The sequence below is a fragment of the Chenopodium quinoa genome, unplaced genomic scaffold, assembly GCF_001683475.1.
Source record: "Chenopodium quinoa cultivar QQ74 unplaced genomic scaffold, ASM168347v1, whole genome shotgun sequence".
Classification (NCBI taxonomy): domain Eukaryota; kingdom Viridiplantae; phylum Streptophyta; class Magnoliopsida; order Caryophyllales; family Amaranthaceae; genus Chenopodium; species Chenopodium quinoa.
In genome coordinates, this window is record NW_018743509.1 from 262,624 (window position 1) to 288,837 (window position 26,214).

Below are 26,214 nucleotides of genomic sequence, written 5' to 3' on the forward strand. Positions count from 1 at the left end.
AAGAATGAATAAACAAATTATAATTTGATTCCCAGCTTTGAATCAAACAATCACAAAGAAAATCCAGGAGCAATTCATTTCATTAATGAGACAAATCCAAATAGGTAGGAGACCTTGTTTATCCCTTTCTGAAATCACTCCGTTGACCTAATGTGAACTAAATACCCCACAAATTAAGAACTAATGTTGAGCCTATGCCTATGGGTATTACCCCACAACTAGTCATTTAAGGAAATAAGGTAGGATTGAGAAAAAACATCCCTAATCTTTGTATATCTTACTTTCTCAAAAAAGAAAAAAAAAAATCATAAAAAGGAGAAAAGGGGGAATAAAACAAGATATAAAAAAAAAATAAAAAAAAAAATAAAAAAAGAAAAGGTGTTTTTGAGAAGCTAAGCACTCTCCTAAAATGGTTAAACTTTGAATTTCAGCTTGCAGGAAAAACTTCCAGTTCTTTAACAGCAAGAGGTTCATACCATTCAGGGAGAAATCCAGCAGCTCTCCTTGCTTCTACATTGAAAGGAGGCTTCAAGGGCCCCCTGAAAAAAGTTCTGACTGTTGTGTGAAACTTCTGAATAGCTGCATCATCGTCTGCAACTTCCTCAACCACACATTCTTCTTTAGGAGCAACATTTGTAGATCTCAAGCAAAGATACTTGAACCATCTCACCCCGGCAGCACAGTGAGTGATCTCCTCAGGATAAATCACAGTTTCTAGTAGATCTGCTGTTTTATGGTCACCACCATTGCGGAAACGAGCAATGGTTGTTGGTATCACATCAAGTCCTCTAGCCTGTATTCAACATATTTTGCAGGGTACACATACTTCAGCAGAGCCAGAATTTAAATACTATCACATAATATAGCAGTACTGAGAATTATAATTTACACATTGATCTTAGAAAAGTTGAGTTGAATAGATTATTAATGACATGATTAACTGACTCAACCTTGTCTCATGAGCTTGTCAATAGTTGAAATCATGAAGAATACACACAAACACACACACACATGCGCGCGCGCGCACACACGCACACACATAAATAGTTTCATCAATGATAAAAGAATATCTCATGCTACCACAGTTGAGAGAGAGAGAGATTCTCTTGCGATTTACAATAACTCCATTTGCAGATCCTCCTTTACTACCATCTCATATCAATTATGCAATTACGATAACGGGATCTCCTCTTGCGACTCTTAGTGCCTAGGATCATGTCTGATCCATTTCAAGCTCAAGGTGGCGGAACCTTTGATTCCTGAAATTAGACAATGGAGTTGTGATTTGGGTATAATTCAAGTATGAGGAGATGTTGTATTTGATGCGGGCACATTCACACAAGTACACTATATGCACGAGGAATTCGGATGAGAATCATAAAGATCGAGGCAAAGATGGCAGAGTAATTATATAAGGGAATCTCACTCCTCCAATCTGAGCATTACTTCACAATGTTTTCCCTTCATCTAAGAGCAATGCCATCGACTGAAAGATTCATAGAGCCTGATGACCAGGTCACTAATCCACCGTTATAAGCACCAGTTTTCCAATCAGCATATTTGAATGCGGAAAATGTAAGTAAAAGGCAACCAATGCCGCAAGCCCGGCCAAGGGCAAGGTGAAGAGGTGCGACCACCTCAGGACGCAAATGTGGGTCAATCTCCAGTGGGAGATCCATATGTCAATGCTGCAAGTGCCACAGGTGGAGGAACACTCCAAGATGTGGTGAATGAAGGCACTAAATGATCCAGAACCAGGGAAAGCATCTAAGGGAGGGAGTCATACACACTGTACCAGTTCATTCAATATAGTTTCAGGTGGCCGGAATGGACTTCATTCTCCAAAAATTGATCCAGGCAAGAGTCGAACAACTGATAGAATAGCAGCAAGAAGGACAGATGCTTTGGAGTATGGAAAAACTTTTCTAGCTGAGATTGACAGTAATGGGACCCTTGTATAAATTTAGGGTGACTTGAACTTGAAGTCATTATCCCTTAGAACTATTTATGGAGTGAAGCATTTAGAAGCTTATAATTCTGGTTTGTCGTACACATCATGCATATATAAGCAAGGTAAATCATTAAACCTTAGCACAAGCTTGTTAATCTAAGGCCCAAGGGCATTCTTAGATAACCTTTCCACGATGTATGAATTCACGATAAGGTAGAAATTTATGCTCAAATCTCCCATTTTTATGCAACAAAATATTTTGTCAGCAGGCTCTCATTTTTGGTATTTCTTCTACAGAATCCCTGAGCAGCGTGTTCTAGGTCATCGGATTTAGAGATTTATCATAATTGTTAGTCGGAAGAGCAAAGCATATTTCTATGCACCTAATATGGTGATCAAAGTTTAGAAACATGATAACAGTGCTCTAATACAACACAAAGGCATCATCATAAAAATCATTTGACAACAGAAAGTATTGGGCCAACTTCATGATAGCAGTGCAAGGAAAGCAAACAGTTGATGTTAGTATGAAGGACAAAACGTGCATACCTCATGCACACAATGTTCAATTGCTAACCGTGCCAAAAGATCATCTGATGTTGCAATGGCCGAGTCCCATAAACCATCATGGGCTGGCAAAGCACCATAACAGGAGCCCAATTCCTCAAGTCGGGTGGCAAGAAAGATGAAGTGTCTACCTTCATCCTGTGCAACTCTAACAAAATCAGTAAAGAATTCCCTTGGCATTGCTTCTTGTTTTCCAAAACGAGCAATCATATCCTAAATACATAGTAGATGTTAATTATGGAAATAGAAATAGTAGCTAGAAAAAAAGAAGTGGAATAATGAGAAATTAGAATGTTGACAAAGCGGTCATGACAAAAAGCACAACAACAATTAGACATAGAAAGTAACTTGTAACTGGAACACACCTAGATAGCTCAATTCATAGCCATTATGAGAAAATGGATTATATAGCATTTTGCTGGACTTCTATTTTATAAATGTTTAACAAATTTTGAGAGTAATAAGAAAAACCATTTAAGTAACTCTGTTTTTTGTTATAACCAGCTTTGTAATCTTGCGTGCTAGGTTCCAGTATTAATTCCTAGTTAATAGCTTGTCTTTGAAATCAGAGCATCCATGAAACCCATGGTTTGAATATGGATGTATGAACCAAATTCAAGTTAGTGAAATTTTGGCTCCTAAAGCCATGGATGGATGACCCAAAACTGGTGCCCTAATTTTTTTCTCCCTCTCTCTCCTTGCAGCGTATACAAACATGTTGCCAATCTTGCCATAGAAAAACACAACCACCATGAGCCACAAGAACATGCAATCAGCACCAGCTGCACATGTTAGGGTTATTGGTCGTTATACTGTCTGGAGTTTTGGTTTGGTTTTATAAATTACTGTATTTCAAGGATTAGTTTAATTCTTAGACGATCTCTCTCTTTCCTCCGATAAAGCTTACTTTGACTTCTTTATTAAATTGAAAAAAACTCTCGAGGTAAGATGTTCAATTTATTTTATTATTTTCTAATCATCAAATAACCATTTTACAATCAAGGGTTTTGTTTCATGCTTTCTTTAATTTTGTGCTTGCACTTAGTAATTTCTTAAATTAATTTTTTACATATTTTTGCTGCTAGAATGAATCTTTACCCTCCAATTCAATAAACCCATCTTTGCCTAAGCATTTATTGAAAGTTAGGTGATTCTTTTAGGGTTCATATAAGTTATAATTAATAATTTTAGGAATTGCAATTCATTAAGTTTATTTTGTGTTGAATTTATTTCTTTTTAGAAATTAATAATTGATCAGAATCAGTGTGTTAAAAAGCGCAGGCGCTAGGCATTTAAGGTAGGTTGCTTGTTTTTTGCTCTAGGTGAGGCGCATAAGGCACATATGAGGCACACCCAAAGCTTATATGAGGGGCATCAAAGCACGCCCAAGTCATGCCTACGCACAGCAGGACCTTTGTCACTTTAGTGTGCATTTAGCTTATTTATGCATTGATCAGTATGATAAAGAAATAATGATGAGTGAAGGAGGCATTGCTCAAGTCGTAGGATCTTAATTAGTTTGAGGTAGTCATTAACTTTTGAGTTAACTACACAAAAGGGCCCTCACTTTTCACTTTTTTCACCGTTTGAGTACTCTAATTTTTTTTTCACCGTTTGGGTACTCAATCTCAAATTCCGGCCAAATCAATTAAATACATCAAATAAAGAGAGTCACTTGGATTAAAAAGAGGGTCCCTTGGGTTAACTTAACTAATGCCCAGCTAAGCACATTTATTGATGCACTTGAATAACTAATGTACAGTCTAAAGCTAACTTTGCTTCTCAATTTGTTTCATTGGCCCTTTATCATCAGTCATGTAAGCCGCCAAGAAGACTCTTTCGACGTGCTTTGATGGGTATAGATAGGCAAAGAAATCAATGATTGTGATGAAGGCGTTCCATGGAAGAAGATTGCCTGCTCCTAGGAAGAAATGTAGAGTGTATCCTATTTTTTTATGTGTCCCTTACTGGCTCACTTGTCTGCATTACTTCAGCATTTTTCATAACTTCCATCTTATGTTTCTCTCTTTTCTATTTATGTTACTCTCTTGACTTAGCTTGAAGGTGAAAGTGATGAACTTATGATCAGTTAAGTATATATCATGCATATTAATGGAAAGATATTTGATACTGCTAGGTCTTAGGTTCGACAGGGATTGGACCCTAGTATTGGCATAAAGCACAAAATGGAAAATTGACACCAAAATTGTTATGACTAAATTGATGGTAGACAAACATAAGATATCGCTGTGAGTACAAGTATGTCTGTTAACTAAGCTTTGCATCACGCTAGCGTCGTAACTAAAATAACTCTAAATTATTTTTTCAATACTTGTAATTTCGGTAATACATAAGGAGGCAGCCTAAACATATATAGTTAAAAGCCTAAACACAATTAATTTTCCAATACTTGTAATAACATAAAGGTTGCTGTTGTAATATATAGACTTCAATGGCTATTTTATTCATTTATTTATTTTTATTTTTTAAAAAAAACTTGGGGCCTAATTTAATGCAGTTTGGTTTTTGTTTAAAAATAATTAATTTTTAATTAGCTTGAGTTAACGGTGAGTTAGAGGTAGTTGGCCGGAATTTGGGTTAGGGTACTCAAAGAGTGAAAAAAAAAAGTGAGTACCCAAAGAGTGACAAAACTAAGAAGTGAGGCCTAATTATGTAGTTAATACTTAACTTTTATTATTATTATTTTGTTATTATTTAATTTCATGCATCATGCCAAATTCAATCTAGCTATTTCATTCTATATTATTGGGGTTTTTTGTCAATTAGTTAGAGCTGCATGGGCATTGGAAAATATCACAATGCCAAACGATTTAGGTGCAGTATTCCATTTACAAGTCACCCAAAACAATTCAAGATATCCATAACCCTCCTGGCCTTCATCATATATATAGGTTTTGCATTAGTTCTTGTTTCGGGTGAAAACAATGGGTCCTTCGTTTGGACCACCTTTCTTGTGGGCTGAAAACTGGACTCAGCCCAAGTGATGATTGGGACGAGGGTTTCCTCACAGCAAACACACGTAAACACATGTAAACTGGCCTCGGGGGTTGTGCTGAGGAAGGCCCCTCCGATGCCAAGTCAGTACAGTGTTTCTAGAAAGAGAAAGCTATGCAAGAGAATTAATTGCTTGAGGCTTCAAGTGAATGAATGTAAGGAGAAGAAAGTGAAGGCTTTTGTACCTTATTTAAATAGATAAATTGGGCCTTGAAGTCAAATGGGCTTGTCATGTGTACTGGGCCTTTGACTAACCTGGCATGCTTTAGGAGAGTTGAACCTTTTATAGGCTTTGTAATTGAATCATTTGTGTACCGGCCCAATTAGAATAAATTGGACCCAACAACTTGCCCCCCATACCCGATTCGGAAGTTTGACGAGTTGGGTTTTGTCTTGCAAAAAGGAGGGAAGCAAATGATTAATTAGCATTTGAATTTTGTGTTTATTAAGGCAATAACGGTTGTTTGTAGTTATTAGTGACTATTGAGGGTTTAGTGGGCGGTTAATTAGAGAGGAAGGTGAATGGATGAAGCAATGAAGTGGAGTTAGTGGTATTTTTCGTGGCACGACCTTCGAGCATTCCCGAATTTGCAGGTATAAATACCACACATCCCTTTCTCTCTCCGTACTTTAATTTCGCTAATCCTTTCTTGTTTTCGCTAATTTCCCCTTTTTGCTCGAATTTTGCAATCCGAAGTCAATAATTGAAATTCGTTGCTCCGAACGTATAGATCGACGAATTTCGCATTCGAACAAGGTAATTTTCTTTGAAATCTGTTTGTTTTTTCTTGCTTTCAAGTACCCCCTCCTTTTACCTCTTTCGCGCAACCACCTTCGAAAATGGCCGGGGACCGTGGAAAGAAAAAGGTAGAGGCTAAGCCGAGTGTTGAGGAAGAAGAAAAGGTTCCGCAATTGACTTTGCGGCGGAACCGTCCCTTGGCGATGATGCCACCCCTAACCCTAGGGCTAGGACTAGTGTTGCCGCCGCTCCTAGCGGCTCTGCAATTAGGGTTCTCCCATTGACCACCTTGCCTTCAGGACCTCGGGAGAAGACAGTACTTCTGGCCGAAGCGCGACTTCGGAATCAAGGCCATTGCCCCCTAAGGAGAGGGAATGGCTGGATGAGCGTGAAAACGCTTGCATTATGTCGTCTCCGCCCTATAAATGGTGGATTGAGAATGACGCCGAGTTCTACTTTGCCGAGCAAATTGAGATTTACTACGGAATTATGGAGGAAGTTGGGTATTGGTGCCAAATGCCCTCTTCAAACGATAGGATTCATCGCCCTCCGCCTAGCTACATTGGGGTTTACACTTGCTAGCTGCAATACGGGCTTCGATTCCCCCTTCACTCGTTTATAACTTCAGAACGGGTATAACATCTCGTTGTGTCAACTGACTCCGGTGAGCATCCGAAGGGTGACGACTTATCTTTGGGTGTGCCTGTTTTATGGATTTACGTCGAGCGTCCATTGCTTCCACTGCATGTATAAACTGGTCTCGAACGCCCAGGCAAACAAGTTTCATGGCCCTAGCTGGTGGCAAATTGAAGATGAGAAGGGCTACCTATCGGTCTGGCCGAACGATACCTCGGATAAAGAACGGAGGGGTCAATGGATCTAGGTAAGGGCGCCCCAAGACGAAGACCATCCAAACCACTTCGGTGCACCGGAGAAAGCTTGAACCCAGCATGCCCATCATCGGTCCTGATGAGTTCTCCGATGCGGACCTGAAGCAAATGGCCCTTTTCGGTCGGACCACACACGGGCCAGATGAAGGACGTGCCCACTACTAGGCTACCTTGCTGCCACTAAATCTTCCAAGAGAAGATGCTTGCTGTTGTCGGCCTCAGCCGAAAGAATCAAGGCGGTAAGGAGCTCGGCTGGGGCCGAGGACTTTATTATTTCCTTTTTGTTTCTTTTGTTTTTAGATGCCTATTTTTTCCGGCAAAGCTAACTGTTTATGTCTTTTACGAAGAGAATTCTGGCATTAATTATGAGGTGCTCGGGATCACTCAGGACGGGAATCGGATCACCAACACTCCCAAGATCACAGATTCCAAGGATCGGCCTCTCAACTTGTACGAGAAGGGATTTTAGATAGTCAGCGCAGCTGAGTACCAAGAGTTAAAACCTTGGTGGGAGAAGAGTGATCCCTACTTTATTCTGTCTGCGAAAGAGCAAGCCGCTGCAGCTCGTGCTTCTTCTACAGCTAGAACTCTCGCTACCGCTGGGACTTCTAGTGCTGGGCCCTCTACTCCTACTGCCGAGCAAACCGAGACAGTTGTTCTAGGAGTCGAAGAGGAAGAAGACGAAGACGAGCATTTACTCAAGACTTCGGTGAGCTTTCAAACTTGAGTCGTTTGTTTGCTGCTGTTGTTTTTTTTTGTACTTATACGGTTCTTTGCCCCCCTGTTTCTTCTTCAGCAGTCTGACAAAGGAGGAAACAAGGGAGAACCTGCTGCGACTGCCGGACTCTTCTTCAAACGAGGAAATGACCGGGCCGAGGAAGAGGTGAGCCATTGTAAAACCGGGGCAGTTTCAGGCTGCCCCCATTCCTACGAAGAAACCTCGGCTTGAAGAGGAGAAGCCAAATGAGATTAAGGAGAAGACCCCTCCTCCTCCTGAGCTTTAGCCAAGGAGAAGGTTCAGGAGAAACTCCCCCTGAGCCGTAGGTTATCGTTGAGGAGATTTCTTCTGAAGACAAGGTGTCGCTGATGACATTCAACATGAGACTGATGCCCTTCAACTGTATCAACCTGAGGATAGCATGGGGGTGCTGAATGATCAGCCAAGGGATTCCGAAGAGGAGGATTCCAAGAAAGATGCTGAGGCTGAGAAGAGAGTTGAGACCGTAAAGGGAACTGGAGTGCCCTCAACTTCTGTGGATAATTCCTTCAGAACCTTCCAGTCTGCAGACATGGGGTTTGAATCGGCCCCGTTCTTTCTTGTTCCTAATAGTACCAGGAACATTCTCTGGTTAAACCGAAACTCAGCTGTTGAGTTCTTCGGTGATCCGTCAAGCCAAGCCAAACCGACCTGGAGAAGGTGGAGACTTGGTCTCTTCGGGCTACGGCCGCGATATCCGAGCCCTTAGTGAGGGTCCCAGACCCTTTTGCCGAAACCTAAAAGCTGCTGATGCAGGTAAAGTTTCTGATACTTTTGCATATTTTCGTACGGTTTTTTTTTTTTTGTTTTTTTTTTTTGTACTCTTTTTGCTTCGGCTAACTGGCTTTTAACCTCTGTAGGTTCATAACCACACCTTGGCAGTGGAAATGAACAAAGAGCTGAGATTTAAGCTTGAGGAGGCCGAAGCCTTAGCTAACCTTGGTGGGCTTCGAGCCATAGCTGCCGAAGAGGAGGCTGCAGCAGCGAGGGATGCCTCAGATATTGTCTTCAAAAATCTGGAGGATCATATATTCCCCGTTTTGGATAAGGGATCCAAATTGCTGAAAAAGTATGGGGTTGAAGACATCCCTGGTCTTGAGTCCCAGATCCAAGAGATTCAACAGCAGCATAAGGAGACTCAGCGAATGATGGTTGAGGAGTTTCGTCTAAGGTCCTCTACTACCGAGGAGGAGTCACTGAGGAGGTAAACTCAGCTACGGGATGAAATTCAGCGGCTCCGGAACGCAGGTGGAGTCCTCCTGGTTCCACGTCAAGCTCAAGGAGGCTCATTTGCTGAAGGCCCAGAAAGAGGAGGCTGTCCGAGCTCGAGAAAGCTCTAGTCTTGATCTATACCCAAGCCGAATATGAAGATGGTTATGAGAATGGGTTCAATGTAGCTCGGCGTCTGGCATTCCATGTTGATCCTAACATTGACTGGGATCAAGTTGAGGTTTGGGCTTCGGATGAGAAGGATGTTCAGCGAGATTGACTTTCTTACTCTCCATGAAGCTGAGGCTCGAGAAAAAGATGAAGCTGAGAAGGAAGCAACTCAGAAGAAAGAGTGAGAAAGCTCTTGCCTAGCCTGCCTCATCCCATGCTGGTGTTGAAACTTCTGCCGGTTAAGATGCAACTGCCTCTCTGCGAATGCTAAAGCATAGGAACTTTGGCAGGCGTCTACAGAATCATGCGGGTCAACTTGTTAATTTTTACATATGCTGCATCTATTTTTGCGTTTTGAACCGTTTTGCTTCAGCTTGCCTTGATGTACAAACTCTTTATTCTTACTTGAGTAGTTGTAATTAGCTCGGTAGCTGTGCTTTTCCGTCTTGTGGACGGCTGCCGATTAGTATTTGGTTTTCTTGACTTTTCTAAACTTGATTTGATGTAGCTTGGTAATCCAAGCATAATTTGCTGCTTTGAATGCATTGCCAACAGCTTTGGCTTTTTTACTTAGTCTTGCACTTTGCTCTCTTTGCGAAATTTTTCTTAGTGTTGAGCTTCGGCTTGGACCTATTTGGTCCCCATTTGCTGGAAAAGTAAGACTGAGTGCTTCTTGCCCCCTCCCAAAAATCTAAAGTGTAAGTCTTCAGATTTCTAAGGTGTTTGCTTGGTTTTACTTGTGTAGAAGAAGTCTTGCTTCGCCTGACCTTGTACTAAGCAAAATTTTGAAGTTTCTGCTCTTTTCTTATCTTCTTTTTTTTTTTTTTTTTTTTTATTAAGAATCTATGAGTTCGCTGCTCATAAGTCTTAGACTCTGAGAAGTATTCTCTTTATCCTTCAAAATTTTCGAGGGAATGACTATCTGAAGCACAATGCCAATTGTTTCGGGGTTTTTTGATGTCCTACGGAAGAGTTACAATTCCGAGATTGGATCCGTGCGCCTGTACCTGCAAAACAACGGAGACTCCTTGTGGTGGGAGTTCCGCCTCCGACGGTCAAGTTAGTACTTGTTTGAGGAGTAATAAGTGCGGAAAAGTAAAGGTTGGGAGATCTGGTTCCTCTAAGGGAGGAGTGATTAATGTGTTTAGGTTCTCTAGGTTCTCTTGTTTGAGGAGTAATAACGTGCCAAATACTAGGTTTAGGTTAACCTAGGGCTGACTGGGCTTCCCTTGGAAATTGGGCCTAGGTGGCCGTTTGGCCTGGTATATGGAGGCCACGCGGCATGACACAACTGGTCCATGGTGGACACATCAACGCCTGACACATGGCAGGCTTCTATTGGCCCATTTGGCGGACACTTAGCAGAGCCTGAATGGTCCACTTGTCAGATGGTGATTGGTAGGGAAAAATCCCCTAATCATTTACCCCTCACAGGTGGCACGTGACTGTTCACATGTCACCGTGACAGGTGTCGGCCTGTAACAGGCGACGACCTGCTATAGGTGTCGCCCTATGACGGGCCGAGCGTTTTTCCCGCTCGTTTTTTGAATTTGGAGGCGACTCTTTGCATTCTCCTTTGCCCTATATAAAGGCATGTTGACCAAGTCTTTTGTTCACATTTGGGAACTTTTTCAAGAGAACTCTCGTACCCCTGAACTTGAGCTCTGACACTTTGCAACTTTTGACCTGCCGATTATTTCTGACAGGGCGACTGCTTTTGTTAGGCGCCTACTCGATCAAGCTCTTCTTCGGAACTTAAGTTTCAGGTAACTGTCTGTTCCTTTATTCTTTTTGCTTTTGCACTTTTTCTTTCTTTTTTGAAAATGAGACCTCAAAAGCATCCGGCACGACCTAGGTTAGCAATCAGCCGGTCACCGGGGACGGCTGAGTCTAGGACTAGGAGTGTCGACTGCCCTGCGGTACTTCAAACTTTACGCAAGTCCCGGAATCCAACTATCTTTGTATCTATGCAGGACAGTATGGCAAGAACCAAAAAAGACAAAGAGGATTGAAAACTATGATGGCTCCTCTTTCCGGGTTCAGATTAGTGAACTGTCGGACCAGCCGCCTGATACCGCAGGGACCCAAGATGGCCCTTCTGCCGAGAGCTCTGAGGAGGGAGCTAAGGTAGTCCCTTCCCACTATACTGTTGACCTGCCAGTCAGCAGTCGGCCCTGAGGAAGAAGAGGGGTCGGCCCTCTCAGGGAGAGGGGAGTCGGACTCTTCTGATAGCGAGTCTGACTCTAGCTCTTCAAGCCGCCTCTCTTGTCACACTTTTTCTGATAGCCGGACGGTGAATTAACTTGCCTAACCTTTGGCACTTGTCACACTTTTTCACCATCTCCATGGCGTCTGCTTCTAAGGTAGGCCAAAAGTAACCTTAGAGCCTTGCTCGTTGAGCAAGCGTCCTGCCACCCACATGAGAGGCGCAGTATCTAGAGTGTAGATCTTCTAAGACCTCTTGTCCTTTTTCTGGGATAACACATTTCAAGAGGGGTTAAAGGTATCCTTTCTCGAAGAGTTCCCCCTTTCGCATCTCAAAGCTGGACGCTCGCTTTTTCAGTAAGGCCGCCTGGTGATGATCATTCGGCATGGTGCCTTTCCATCCAGGTTGAACTTCGATCTAGAACCGATAGGATCCTCTTCAATACTCCTCTTTTCCATAACTTCCCAGAAAACAGTTCTTGGAGTGTCACAGGAGGCCGAGGATGCCAACTTTGAAAGAGCATCCGCCTGGTTCAGACCTGGGTACTTGAGTTAGATGAAACTCTTCAAGTGACCCGACCGCTTGTCGTACCGCCTGCATATATTTAATCATGGTCGGATGGGTTGCTTCGTATTCGCCTTTATACTGACTCACTATCAATAGTGAGTCAGAGGAGGCGTCTATTCTTCTTGCCCCAGCCGCCTTACACATGCGAATACCGGCCAGTAAAGCTTCATATTCCGCCTCGTTGTTCGAGGCTTGGAAGTTAAAACGTAGAGCATACTCATACCTGTCGCCTTCTGGCGACTGACATATGACACCTGCTCCACAACCATTTGTGGTGGAGCTTCCGTCCACATAGACCTTCCAGACTTGGTCTGGAATCTGAGAATAAAATCAGCAAATGCTTGCCCCTTTACTGCTTTTCTTGGCTCGAATGTGATTTCAAGGCTCTGAATCTCTATCGCCCATTTGATCATTCGGCCTGACGACTCCATGGTTGTGAGTGGCCGCTTGATTGGCTGATCTGTGTATACGACGACTGAATGTGCCAAGAAATAAAGCTTCAATTTTCTGACTGCCATGAAGAGAGCAAGCCCGAATTTTTCCACTGAGGGGTACCTCAACTCGGCATTCTTCAACACATGGCTAACAAAGTAGACCGGGAGCTGGCAGCCGTCTCTTTCAGCAAGGAGGACGACACTTAGAGCATGGTCAGACACGGCGGGATACATGTAGAACACTTCTTTGGGCAAGGGACTGACCTTGGTAAGGAATGCAGATGGACTTCCAGTTTTTTGGAAGGCCGCCTCAGCATCCGATCCCCATTCAACCTTGCTTTCTTCTTTATTGCTTGAAAAAAGTAAAGGCACTTGTCGCCTGACTGGCTATCTTCCCAGGGCCAGACAACCAGACAACCTGACAACCTGTTAACTTCTGAACCTCTCGAACTGTGCGAGGTGACTGCATGTCAATGACCGCCTGCACTTTCTTTGGGTTCGCCTCTATACCTCTTTGATTAATGAGGAATCCGAGAAACTTCCCAAACTCAACCCCAAAAACACATTTCTTGGGATTGAGCATGACATGGTGCCGCCTGAGTGTGGTGAATGTTTCTTAGAGGTATGATCCGTCTGAAGTTTGGACTTTACAATCATATCATCTATGTATGCCTCGACATTCCTTCCAATTTGGTCAAAGAAGACCGTGTTTATCATTCTTTGGAAGGTGGTCGGGGTGTTCTTCAAACCAAACGGCACGACCGTGTAACAATACAGCCATTGATCTTTGACGAAGGTCTTCTTCTCCTAATCTTTCTTCCACAACGGAATTTGATGGAAGCCAGAGTAGGCATCCATGAAGCTCATTAAAGCGTGGCCGGCTGTTAAGTCGACTAGACTGTCAATCTTAGGCAATGGATAGCTATCCTTGGGGCACGCCTTGTTCAAATCAGTGTAGTCCACACACATTCACGAGGTACCATTCGGCTTCTTTACTAACACAACGTTCGCAACCCAGTCTGGGAAATAATATTGCCGAATGAACCCTGAATCAAGCAATTTTTTAACCTTGGCGGTGGCCGCCTGGCTTCTTTCTTCACCATGGTTCCGTTTCTTTTGCCGGACCGGCTTCTTTTTCGGATCCACAGCCAGCTTATGCACTGCCAAGTCTGGACTGATGCCTGGCATTTCATGAACTTCGAATGCAAAGATATCTTTGAATTCCTTCAAAAGTTGGTGCAAATCTTCAATAGCAGTCGTCCCTACTTTGACTGTTCGGTCAGGACGAGAGTCGTCCAGGACAACATCCGTGTGCTCGCCAGCTTGCTGGTTGAGGGCGGAATTCGTCCGACCGCTCCTCTGCCAGTGATTGCTATCTTTTTTCTTTTCTCTCGGCCCCCAGTTGAGTAGCCTTTCTTTTCTTACTGCCTGCCACTTGGGCAGGCGCATCCTCCTTGATGAGTTCAAGGTCAGTTTTTTCACCACTTGGGCCAGCAGCCGCCACAGTGGGTTTGATATTCGAGAGGTAACACTCTCGTGCCATCTTTTGATCTCCCCTTAGGGAGCCGACTGTTCCATTATCCCTCTCAAATTTGAGCAGCATAAGAGAGGGGATAATGACAGCTTTAGAGTTGTTCAGGGTAGGTCGTCTCAAGATCATGTTGTAGGCCGACAGTTCTTCAACCACTAAGAACCGAACCACCATGTGACGGCCCTCCCCTTTCTCACCCAGACGGATGGGTAGATCCACTCGTCCCACTGGATGTACAACACTTCCTCCAAACCCTACTAAAGGGTGAGATACCGGACTGTATGCAGTCAATTTTGTACTTGAGCTTTGCCAAGCACTTGTTGCTGATCAGATCAGAGGAACTGTCGGTATCTATGAGGATCCGGCCAACTCTTTGGTTGGCCACCTTACATTCAATGACAATGGGGTCATCATGCGGGCCCCCTAACACCTCCCAGATCCTCTTCTGTGATGACAATTTCTTGGAATGAACTCTTGGCGATCCGTCCTTGGTGAACGGAATTAACATCTAAATGCCTGATATTGTCTTTGTTACCCCTGATAGTGGGGCCGCCTCCTGAGAAGTTGCCTGCTATAGTGTAGACGACTGCGTCATCAGTATCAGAACTGTTAGCCGACCTGTGATTCTTCTTGGCTGACTTCTTGACATAGGAGTCAAGGGCGGTCTAGGTAGCGCATGAGGCTAATACATTCATTGGTTTCATGACCAATATCCTCATGAAAATGACAGAACTTATCTTGGTTCCGATTGCTTGCAGAACCCTTCATGGGGGTCGGCTTCTCGATTGAGATCCGGCTCTAGATTTCTCTGAGGGCTATCCTTGTTGAACGCATACTTGGGAGAGTATGGTTTGAATTCTTTCTTCTTTTTCTGGGATGGCTGTTCAGAGGAGTCGGCCGCCCAGACTCCTTTTCTCTTTTTCTCATCTTTATTTGCCGACTGTTTTGGTCGGCTTTCTTTTTTGTCAGACCTCCTTACGTCCGACTGTTTCCGGTGTTACAGAGATCAGTCGCCTATATATAAGCTTCAGATTCAATCAATGCTTCTTGGAGAGTCGCAACCCTCTTTCGGACCAAGTCGAACTTGAAGGTCGACCCATCCTTAAGACCTCTGAAAAAGTCAGTGTAGGCTACCTCATCCGGCAGCCCTTTTATTTGAATCCTCATCAGGTTAAACCGCCTGATGTAGGAACGGAGTCCCTCCTTCTCACCCTGTTGAATGGTCCCCAAGTCAAGAGTCGTCTTTTTCGCAGGAATGCTCATAGCAAAATTGGAGGTGAACAAGTAGGCAAGTGTCTTGAAATTATTCACACAACCAGTCGGCTGGTTGCCGAACCATTGCTGTGCAATTCGCTTGAGAGTCGCTGGGAAACACTTGCACCAAGTGGGATCATCCAAGGAGGTACATTAGGTTGGTGAACGCCATTAGATGATCTTCTGGGTTAGTAATGCCATCATAGGCGCCTACTAACACATTCTTCACTTTGGCCGGCTGGCGGCCTCAATAATTTCCTTTGAGAAGGCGGACGGTTGTTCTCTTAGTTGGAGCAACCATAGTTGCGAGTCCAATGGTTGGACGTTTCTTGCCGCCTGCCCTCCAAACAAAGGAGGCTGCAAGAAGTATTGTTGTTGCGGTACGTATGGTACATTCGGTACGGACTGATCTTTATGAGATTCGGACCGACGGGAGGTACCGTCTGTCTGACTCTCATAATTTGATTGAGTATACCTCATGGAGGTATTATGCAAACTATCCTGAAAATCTAAATTAGAGGCCGACTCTGACAGTCGGTCACTCTTCTTCTGCTCTAGCAAACCGATCAGTGTACATTTTCTTCGTCCCATCTGCTTGAACATGACGAATGGGCTTTCTCCTCCCAGTTGACGAGAAGTGAAACTTCGTCCAATCAATCACCGGTGGCCGACTAGCCCCAAGTTTTGGGTGAGGGGTTGTCGCACGATCAGTGACTGACTTCATCCTACCATAGTGAGGATTTTTTAGCCGACTGTTCCTTTGCAGGCGTCCTCTTCTTAATCAACTCTTGGATCTCTCCCTTGAACCCCCTCATGAAAGTCATGAGTTCGTTCCTTGTAATGGGAGCAGATCCTTTAGCCGCCTGTTGTTGCTCAGGCGGTGGGCCGGCTGGATTGCTGGGTCCAGCTTGGCAATTTACCCGTTCCCTCCTTTCGGTGTGACGGGTGCGTCGGGCCCTTAGAGTCTCATCTGAGGCCGTGTGTGTTTCAACCTCGACCTCATTTTCAGTATCTTGGTCTGAGTAGACTTGAGGGTCGTCCACTGGTTGCCTCTCTTCTGGATTCGGTACAGGCTATGATGCCATCTCGAAAGTACTCTCCCCACAGACGGCGCCAAAATGTTTCGGGGTTTTTTGATGTCCTGCGGGAGAGTTACAATTCCGAGACTGAATCCGTGCGCCTGTACCTGCAAAACAACGGAGACTCCTTGTGGTGGGAGTTCCGCCTCCGACGGTCAAGTTAGTACTTGTTTGAGGAGTAATAAGTGCGGAAAAGTAAAGGTTGGGAGATCTGGTTCCTCTAAGGGAGGAGTGATTAATGTGTTTAGGTTCTCTAGGTTAGAGTAATTAATTGTTGAATCCCCTTTAATGAGGATTAATTAGAGTATTTATAACCTTGGGAAACGTGCCAAATACTAGGTTTAGGTTAACCTAGGGCTGACTGGGATTCCCTTGGAAATTGGGCCTAGGTGGCCATTTGGCCTGTTTGGCATATGGAGGCCACGCGGCATGACACAACTGGTCCATGGTGGACAGATCCGACACGTGGCAGGCTTCTATTGGCCCATTTGGCGGACACTGGGCAGAGCCTGAATGGTCCACTTGTCAGATGGTGATTGGTAGGGAAAAATCCCCTAATCACCAATGTTTGGCAATGCCTCGAATATATTTCATCTGAAGCATAATGCTAGTGTTTGGCTATGCTTCAGATTTGTCCATGGCCTCTTTGCCCCAAGGAACTGATTTATCCGAAGGGCTATACTTCGGTTGTGAAATCATTGTTCCCTGTTGGGCAAGTTTGGCGACAATCCGAAGTATGATGCCACTGTTGGGCTATACTTTGAACAGTGTCGAAGAGAAACCCTTTTAAAATAAAACACAGAAGACTGAAAATAGAAACTTGCAAAATTGATAACAATGGTAGCTCGGAGGCCTTTCATTAATTTTAAAAGATGCACTTACATAAATTGTTCTTCCCCGAAGGATTTACTCATGAAATTTTTTCAATACATCAGCGTTCCAGTGGTTTTTCAACTCAGTTCCATCCAACTGACGAAGTCGTAGGTTCCGGGTTAAGCTCATCATAGATTACATAAGGTTCCTCCCAAGTGGCTTTTTTGCACTACTGCGGCATTCCGAAGAACCAAGTCCCCAATTTTGAGTGGTCTTGCATTGACCCTTCGGTTGTAAAACTTGATGATTCTTTGTTTGTATGCAGTCATTCTGTCTCGGGCCGAATCTCTGACCTTATCAGAAAATCGAGGGATTCTTTCATGAGTTGTTCATTTTCTTCGGCGGCTGAGAACTGGTGCACTCGCAGACTTTCTGTGCCTATTGCCACTGGAATAACGGCTTCAAATCCATACACCAACTCAAATGGTGAATGTCCCGTAATTTTTAGTTGTCCGAAGTGACCAGAGGGTTCCAAGAAGTTCCTCTATCCACTTGGACTTTTGATCCTCCACCCTCTTCTTGAGTGCATTGAGGGTCTGCTTGTTAGCTGCTTCGGCTTGACCATTGCTGTGCAGATGCCAGACCACAAAAAAGGCCAACTTAATTCTGAATTGGTCAATATACCGCCTCAGCGGCGGCAGATTGTCAAATTGCCTCCCATGATCGAAGACAAAGACCTTCAGAATTCCGAAGCGAGTGATAATATTCTGCAGATGAATATCCTGACATTTCGGGCTGATGGATAACTGGTGCAAATTTTTGACATTTCTCGCATTTTCAGACTAGCTCCTTAGCATCCAGGATCATGGTGGGCAAGTAGTACCTTGCCCTCAATGCCTTGTGGGCCAAAGTTCTCCCCCCGATGTGGTTTCGCTCGAAGGATGTAGTCACACATTTCAGCAGTGGGGCTGAGAAGGATTTTTTCAGTAGCTCTCCTCCGAAGACGAGGAACCTTGAGCTGATTCTCTTCAACTTGGAGGCTAGGTTTCTGTTTTTGAGAATTTCTCCCCAAAGTTTGTAAGCTAGGATGGGGTCCATCCATCTCGGCTCGGGTGTAACGCACAAGATTTCAGGTGCTTCGTCAACACTCCTTTCTTACCGCACCTCCACATAGGTTCAGCTCGGTCAGAGTGGAGAGTATGTCGGCTTGTGCAATCTGACCCTTGGGATCAACTCAACTTCAAAAGTTCTCAACTTTGCAATTATCGTTTTGATTTTTGCGTGGTAAGCAATCATTGAGGGCTCTTTTGCCTCACACTCGCCTCGGATTTGATTTGCGATGAACTGTGCATATCACTGGAAGCCGAGTATGTACAGTGATATGTACAGTTCTAGGCAGCAATCGCTGCCTCATATTCTGCTTCGTTGTTCGAAGCTCGGAATGCAAACTTGAGTGCATACTCAAAGGACTTGCCTTCGAGCGAAGTAAGTACTACCCCCGCCTCCGAACCATTTACGGTGGAGGATCCCTCCGTAAAAACGTTCTAGATCTTCTTTTCTTCATCTAACGTTTCCTAGTAAGAGCACTCGGCCAGGAAGTTCGCCAGAGCCTTGATGGCTGTCCTCGGTTGGTAGATGATGCTGAACTCGGTGAGCTCAAAGGCCCATTTTGTCGAGGACTTTTTCTAGTGGCTTATCAGTTAAGACCACTATTTGATGACAATCAAAATAGGGCCTCAGCTTCCGAGCGGCTACCACTACTACATATGTAACTTTTTCGAGTAAGGGGTGGCAGGTCTCCGTTGGCTGACAAAGTAGATCGGCTTCTAGACTTTGTCTTCCTCCTTTGGCAGACGCGCGCTTATACTGGCAGGGCTAACTGCCACGTACAAATATAAGGTTTCTCCTTTGGCTGGCCGTGCCAGCGGCGTTGGGAGTTAGAGCCAGGTGCTCACGGAGCTGCTTGAAGGCTTTTTTTTGCTCATCCTCCTCCCTGATAAGCTCCTTTTATTTTGGGAGTTTCAGCGCTTTGAAGAAGGGTAGCCCCTTGTCCGAAGCTCTGAGATGAACCTGGATAGGGCTATCATTCTCCCGATGAGGCGTTGAACATCCCTCTTTACTTTTGGCTCGGAAAGATCGAGCACTGCTTGTACAAGCTTGTGGGAGATGAGGTTCGAATCAATCGAATCGACATGCTGAGAAAGCGAACACATCTCTGTTGTCCCAAAGGAGTTGGATAAGTTTGACTCGGATGTTCGAATGGAGTCTGAGCCCTATGCTGACACATTTTTCTGGGTCTCCTTTGGTCAACTCAATATGCCTGTTGTCGATGTCAGCAGGCATCCCAGACTTCAGCTTTCCGAATCCTTTGGTTCGGATGAGGAGCCAGTCTTTCCTTTCCTCTTTGATTTTTCTTAGGCAGGGGTCCCTTGGTGCTTCGGTCTTTCTCTTTTTCTTTCTTCTCACCATCCTTATCGTCGCGACGAGCTTTGGATGGCTTGAGGTAGTTGCATTCGCGGGCAGCCTGTTGGCTCCCTTGAATTCTTTCGGAGTGGCCTTCATCTGAAACACAGATCATCATCTGATGGTACATGGAGACCACTCCTTAAATCTGATGAATCATGGGTCTCCCCATGATCACATTGTAGATAAATGGAACTTTCATGACCAAAAATTTGGCCATCACGTTCTGAGCTGCTCGGTCTCTGCTGATGGTGACGGGAAGGGTGATCTTCCCATTTGGATATGTTGCAGACCAATTGCATCCAGATACCGGGTAGGATACCGGACCCAGGTCCTTGGTCTGCATCTTTAGCTGGTCGTAGGCACCCTGAAATAGGATGTTTGCCCCACTACCACCGTCAACGAGGGTTCGCCAGACATTGAGGTTTGCTATCCCCATGATGATTACCAGCGGGTCATCATAAGGGTATGCCACCTCCCGCAATCTTCGGCTGTGAACGTAATCTTCGACACCGGAGATTGTGGACCTCGGATGGAGACATGGTTGACTTGATTGGTTTGACCCCTCAAGTGGCGTTTCTGAGCGCTACGGGAACTCGTCCCCCCAGAAATGACAAGGCTGTTAGGAGTCTCTTTGTCCTGCGGCTTGTCTTTCTTCCGGTTAAAGTCCAATTGCAGCTGAGAGTCTTACTCGGCATATTTCTCTTCGCGGCGGTCCGCGAGGTATTTCAGATAGCTCTTTCGGACCATATCCTCGATTTGATCTCTCAGCTGCATACAGTCCTCAGTGTGGTGTCCAGGAGACTTATGGAACTCACATCGTCGGTCTTTATTTTTGTTTTGGTGCCACAATGGAAATGGCCTCGGTTTTTTCCACTCCTCTTCGTTCTTCATTATGCTATAGATTTTAGCACGCGGAAGAGCGAGAGGAGTGTATGATTCGTATTTCCCTACGAATGGGGTTTTTTCTTTCTTCAGTTAACCGAGGACAATTCTGAGGCTTTCGCCTTCCCTTTCCTCTAGCCTTCGGACTAATGTCCTTTTGCCTTACCAGTCCGAGATTGGGACTTGGTTTTGTTCCATTCCGCGTCGAGGGCTTCCTCTAAGGTCTGCGGGGTGTACACGACCATGAAGTCAAGAAACTTTCTAGCCTGTAGCCCGTTCCGCTACGAGAAAACGGCTACCCCTTGGTCCAGACTTGTAATTCTCGACGACTCGTTGCTGAAGCGAGTCAAATAATCTCGAAGGCTTTCGTCCTCCCCTTGCAGGCTCATGAGCTCTGCAGTTGTTTCTCTCGGCGATTCGCCATAGAAAACTTGCTCTTGAACTTGTTGAAAAGGTCATTCCAACTAGTTATCGAGCCTTCCTTTACTCCCTTGGTTATCCACGCTTGTGCGACACCTTTGAGGGTGGTTGGGAAATATTTGCACCAAGTTGCTTCGAACCTGGGGTTCAGGTACATGTGCCCCTTGTAGGAGGCAATATGGTCCTTCGAATCCGAAGTACCATCATATGTGATGTGTGCCGGGATTTTCACCGTCGGCACATGCTCTTCCAGAATCCAGCTCTGGAATGGGGAAATGGAGGAAACCATCACGACTTTCCCCTTGTTCCTGGCCGTTGGGACCTCGTTCCCCCCACTCAGAGAGGTAGAAGTGCTTTTGTCCTCGGTTGGGACACTACAGGGTAAGGTGTGGTTCCTTCGGGGTAGGTGAGGCGAATGTGCACACTCCCCTCCCTCGAGCCGATACGTTCGTGGATGTTTCGGCGAGCAGGCTCTAGCCGCGAGGAAGCGGTGTTGCTGCTTTTGAAGTTTGGGGTTTCGAACCCCTCGAAGAACTGGGGGTTTCTTTTTCTTTCCTTTTAAGTTCTCCAAGTATCCTCATCCCAATATTCGAGCTCTTTAAAAGATGGAACTCGCTCTCCCTCCTCTTGCCCTGTTCTCCTTCTCAGGTGCCTCGGCTGCTCTACGGTGTCAGCGCGCACCGAGGGAGCAGGAGGTGGGAGATGTTGATTCACTTGAGCCTTCATGAAGTCCATGAAGGTAGCGAAGGCTCTTGCCATCTCCTCCGTAGTGGGACCCGTTTGGAGCGCCCCCATTGGACGAGATTGGGAATGACGACAAGGGGTTGGACTCCTAGCATTTGATCTCGGCCGCCAAGAGTTAGGACGCCTGACCCTGTGTTGTGAGGTGATCTGTCCGATGCAACATTCCTTGACGAGGTAGCCTCGGAAGATGATGAAGAAGGTGGACCCTTCTTCGAGGGTGAAGATGGAATTGGGTCTTTCTTCGAGGAAGAAGGGCCATTCTTTTTGGCGCTCTTTCCGCTCTTAGTCATGTTGCTAAGATGATGGATTTTTGGCTTGTTTTTTAATGTCTTCCTTACCGACGGTGCCAAATTATTTCGGGTGAAAACAATGGGTCCTTCGTCTGAAGACTGGACTCACCCCAAGTGATGACTGGGACGAGGGTTTCTTGCACAGCAAACACACATAAACTGGCCTCGGGGGTTGTGGCGAGGAAGGCCCCTTCGATGCCGAAGTCAGTATAGGGTTTCTAGACAGAGAAAGTTATGCAAGAGAATTAATTGCTTGAGGCTTCAAGTGAATGAATGTAAGGAGAGGGAAGTGAAGGCTTTTATACCTTACTCAAATAGATAAATTTAGGCCTTGAAGTCAAATGGGCTTGCAATGTTACCAGGGCCTTTTACTGGCGTGGTATGCTTTAGGAGAGTTGAACCTTTTTTGGGTTTTGTAATTGAATCATTGGTGGATCGGCCCAATTGGAGTAAATTGGACCCAAACAGTTCTTTTTGTAGAAGAAAAAAAAATAAATAAATAAAAAGTTCCATTACATGGAATTCCCACCATAACCTCTTGAAAATAATTACCATATTCATAAAAAATTATACTAGAATTAGTGGCAAGAGTGCTACACATTAGAGAATACAGTTTAAAGTTATACAAATTTTCATCTCAACCAGCTCGCACCTTGGTTAAAACTTTTCATAGTGAGTTCCTGACCTTTGTAAATAGCTTAGGCCTAGATAATGTCTATCTATATATGTGCTATGCCAAGGTTCAAATTATAGCTCAGTGGTTTTTAATTATTACTTATGAGTTATCAAACCAGCGAGAGAAGCGGGGGCTAAACCCTAAGCCTATTATGATAAAGGAGACACTTGCTTACATCTAGTGGACCTCAGATTTTATCGATGTTGTATGAAATATTAGGCAACAATAGGATATAAGTCATCTAACTAACCTTTATTCAAGACCCACCTTGACACTGACAATACTTCACATTTTATTAATGATTCTCAAAACTTGCTTAATTTGTGGAAATTGTAAGTTATATTGAGTGTATTGCTTGTTTCTTAGAAATTTTGCAAGCTATAATCTTAACTCAACTAGTACTTTAGCATGCATGCATACAAGTATAATTCATGTTTGCATAACTTTTTTTCATAATATAAACTTGTTCGGTTACTTTTAAAAATGGTAATAAGGATAGTTGGTTTAGTCCTATTGTTGAGTTCCTATATAAAGTTCATCAAGTCAGGCACTCTTTACTTACCTTTCCTTTTGTTCCTACTATCTAAAGGCTAATTTGTTAGTTATTTTTAATACAAATGCTTAAAAACAGGACTAGCTTTAGTTGTCCACAACTCCAAGCTTTATTTCAAGTTTCATCCACGTGTCCAAGTATCCGATTTTTCTTTCCTTTGCATATGTTCACATTTAAGATTCGGTACTTTTTTATTCTCTTTAAATTTTTTTATTTGTTAATTATGTTTTCATTAATTCTTTTTATTGTTTTTATTATTATGTGTGACTAGATTTTTTATTTTAAGATCTAGTGGAACCCAAATATGATTGATGCATAAACTAATTCTTTTTATTCTTTAATAATAATTGCAATGACATGCATGATTGATTGTGCATATGCTGATACTATATCAGAGATAATTAGTATTGTTATAATCCATTGTTCTAATCACAACGGGAGTTGGGTTTTAAGGGATTTGAACAGATCAAATAAGGGTTTATAGTTCATCACGGATATAGTTAGATGAATGATTAAGGCCTTTTGTTTTGAGCTGTCTGCAGTACTCTACTCTGAAGTAGGCATGATTGTGGTTAGGGAAACCATTGATAACTCGGGAGAGATCTTTGGTATTATTTAAGGATTACTTTTCCTCTTATCGGTTGAATCATATATTAGGGGTAGAACGATTATTGCATTGATTGTATTCGCGGTGATGCTTGATCTTAGATGTTTTTATTATTGAATTTCTCTAATTATTTAGATTTATTGCATTCTTTAGTCAATTTGTTACAATTCTCAATATTCTATTTGGTTATTTGCTTAGTAATTATTCGAGTCGTTATAATTAGTCTCTTAGAGATCCGACCCTTCACCCTTACTTTCCAATCTACATAATTAACAGGTCTAGTTAGGTTCATTTTTGGTAGGTATGTGACAAGCATGTCAACTACTTATCTTAGAGATTTTCTTCTTTAACAAAAATATTGGAGCTTAAAGATTTTCTCATCAACGTGACTTTTAGAGCTCCTATCCTGATTACTAATCATGAATTTGTTTTCATGAGTCTTATCTTATACATTTTATTGTGTATATTGATTAATAACACAATTGTTACATGAACTAATGATGCTTTCATAAACTAACACTCATAATGATACGTTTTTGATTACTAATCATGAATTTGTTTTCATGAGTCTTATCTTACTCATTTTATTGTGTATATTGATTGATAACACTATTGTTACATGAACTTGATGCTTTCATAAACTAACACTCATAATGATACTTTTTTAATCAAGGATCTGTGTTATCTTAATCTTTTTCGGGTATTGCCTAAACACCGATGAATACTGAAGTGTTCCACAAAGATACCATGGCTTTGACGTAGATATGCTTTATCAACCTATGCTATGAATTAAGGTATTGGATGCAATCCATCTAAAAGTCACTTTCTACAGTCCTTTTTAGTGAGTTTTTCCTACAAATACTGCTATGAATTAGGTCATGAATAGCAACCTAGGCATTTTAATATGTTCCATAAGAACTCTATAAAATCAATGGAAAATCCGAAAGAGGCATGGTATTCGGTCATTCATATGCAACAGAGTTTCTTATTATATGGACTGTGTTGACGCTCCAAATATATATTCTAGGATTGGTCAGTGCTCCACACTGAAAATACGATAGACATCAATGCCAACATAAATACCGCTAGTAGCTTAACACCTCCATGTCATTAACCCAGTCAATATCACAACAGCAAAAAAAAATGCATACTTTAAATTTCAACAACATCAGGCCACATAATTTCGGGATAAGGGAATACCAAACAGAAGTTCTTGGATCAGTTACGAAGCAATTACCAAGCAAACGAAGAAAGAAATAACAAAAGTATTACCCATGATAAGTCAATTGCCCAACTTTCAGTATGCACGAGACTGTGAACAATTGCTTGACGACTCTGAAGGCTTCCAGCTTTTCCCAATTTAGGCATCAAGCTTGGCGACAACAACTTGACCTACTCATAAACATAAGAATAAAAAAACTCTTTTAGGCATTTTATCAAACAGGTAATATGCAAACCAAATTCAAAAATAAGAACTAACAATAAATGGAGAAAATTGACGACGAAGGTGAAAGTGATTACATTAGTAGGACGAGCAGGACGATGAGGGATGTGAAGATCATTGGAAGGATGGTAAGGCTGAGAAATAATGCCTTGAAGCCATTTGCAGGCGATTTCGTCTCCAAGTTTAGCTTTCTCAAAGAGATCCGATGTGTTGAGTACTCGTAATGCTGCTTCCACTAATGTCTCACTTTCGCAATTCGGAATTTTTGAGTCAGAAGATTGGCTCATTGCTCTTTTCTTTCTCTTTCTCAAATCAAAGGCTTCTCCTCACTTTTTTCAACATGTCGTCAATGGGGGTATATGAGTACGATTTTTTTTTTGTGTAGAGTGGAATCACGGTGAGTCGGTGAGTCCGTTCGTTTGTATGGGTTAATTATATTCTGCTGGTTGTTCGCAGGTTTAGTTAAAATCCCGCGGGCGGCTCGCGGCCTAATCATATAATTCTCGAACTCTTCTTCTTTTTCACAGTTATTTTATTATTTCGACCCTTTTCTTTGAACTCTCCCACGATTTTCTCCATCACTCCATTTTCTCCATTACTCCATTTATAATGTCTGGTGATTTAAACCTAAAATTAAAAGATTATGTACCTTTGAAAGTTTATCTTAAACATCATAAAAAGCGAAAATCCTTAGAAAAAAAGGAGTTGCAATTTCTATGGCTGACAGGTATTTTAATTTGTTTTATACAATTTTCTTTCGTCTTCACTTATTTAATGTTTATAAATCCTTTTACTATTTTTTTTTTAACTTAAATCTTTTTACAACCAAATTTCAGAAGTTTCCTTGAAGAAACCTCGTTGTGAACAGGGGAAAGTTGTAGTTGAAGAGAATTAGTCTTTTGGGTAAACAATTTTCTACGAGTACATATTACTTTGTATAAAGTGCAAT

The 26,214-nt window shown here is 43.1% G+C and overlaps 1 protein-coding gene across 1 annotated transcript; it reads right to left on the reverse strand.

Annotated features, from left to right (window-relative positions):
- On the reverse strand, window positions 1–26,007 carry LOC110739590 (uncharacterized protein HI_0077). Its single transcript, XM_021920048.1, has 4 exons — window positions 25,343–26,007; window positions 25,094–25,213; window positions 2,501–2,731; window positions 1–793 (listed from the first exon to the last, which is right to left on the reverse strand). The coding sequence occupies exons 1-4, from the start codon at window positions 25,550–25,552 to the stop codon at window positions 428–430; spliced, it is 927 nt and encodes a 308-aa protein (XP_021775740.1). The 5' UTR covers window positions 25,553–26,007; the 3' UTR covers window positions 1–427.
- Window positions 26,008–26,214: the final 207 nt, after the last annotated feature.